This window comes from Bison bison, unplaced genomic scaffold (genome assembly GCF_000754665.1).
Source record: "Bison bison bison isolate TAMUID 2011002044 unplaced genomic scaffold, Bison_UMD1.0 scf7180017847878, whole genome shotgun sequence".
Lineage (NCBI taxonomy): Eukaryota > Metazoa > Chordata > Mammalia > Artiodactyla > Bovidae > Bison > Bison bison.
In genome coordinates this window covers 4,538-5,579 of record NW_011478451.1, presented here as the reverse complement: position 1 = coordinate 5,579, position 1,042 = coordinate 4,538, and the positions used below count along the sequence as shown (strand labels likewise).

Below are 1,042 nucleotides of genomic sequence, written 5' to 3'. Positions count from 1 at the left end.
GTAAGACAACCCGGTCTGGGAGGGTTCGTGGGGGTTGGCCTGATGAACGTCAGGAAAGGACCCCCTTGCTCCTGGCCACCCCGTTAGATCCTGCCACTGGCCTCTGGCTGCCTTTCACTGGTGTCTTTACGAAGCTTTTCCAGGCTCTCAGACTCACTCTGACCCCGAGCTCTGCCCTGGACCAAGCCCAGCTGCCCACCAGCCACCATTGCCATCTCCAGCCCCCTCATCTACCAAGGTAGGTGGGTCCTGCCCCCCACCCAGAGGTTTGACGCCAGCAAGCAGTGACAGCTGCCTTTGGTCCCCTGGGCCACCCTAGGCAGCCCAGCAAGGGTGAGCTGAGGCAGAGGGGAGGACATGGGACCTCACCTGACACAGGGTCTCTTCCCACAGCCCAGCCCGGAGAGCCCCATGTCCCTCCTGCCAGGGGCCCCCTCTTCTTCATTCTGCTGGCCCCTCCATGAGATTTGCCAGGGTACCCACGACTTCTCAGAGGAGCTCAAGATCGGGGAGGGCGGCTTTGGCTGTGTGTACCGGGCGGTGATGAGGAACACCGTCTATGCTGTGAAGAGGCTCAAGGAGGTCTGTGCAGCATCCTCGCCAGGGCCCTCAAGGGCTGATCCCAGACTTGGGCTTTTGTGGTCCTCCCCCACCCCCTTCACGACCCCGCAGGGTTCTTTCAGCCCTCCGATTTCACAGTCCAGGGCCCCCAGGCCCATGCTCCTTCTGGGCCCAGAACAGGTGGCGGGGCAGGGAGGGGCATGAAGTCTGGGCCACAGGAGTCTCACACTGCCAGTCCCCCCTGCCTCATTCTCCCCGAGGGCTGCAGGAGGCCGACCTGGAGTGGACCACAGTGAAGCAGAGCTTCCAGACTGAAGTGCAGCAGCTGTCGCGGTGAGCCTGCAGGCAGGGGCAGGGCCCCGCCAGGACGACATGTCCGGGGACCTGGCTCCCCCTTGGTCTGCAGCCTGCCAGGCCCAGGCGAGCCAGGGAACCTGGTTAGGGACCGTCCACACCCCACACCGCCCCCCCGCAATGGCCA

General features: G+C 64.3%; 1 protein-coding gene across 1 annotated transcript in view; it reads left to right on the top strand.

Annotated features, from left to right (window-relative positions):
* Positions 1–1,042, top strand: part of LOC104991529 (interleukin-1 receptor-associated kinase 1-like) — a gene marked incomplete at its 5' end in the record, with an annotated part of 19,686 nt that overhangs the window by 14,128 nt on the left and 4,516 nt on the right. Inside the window, 4 exon segments of the mRNA XM_010844036.1 lie at positions 45–238; positions 394–582; positions 830–894; positions 968–998. Of these exon segments, the coding sequence (XP_010842338.1) occupies positions 45–238; positions 394–582; positions 830–894; positions 968–998 (479 nt within the window).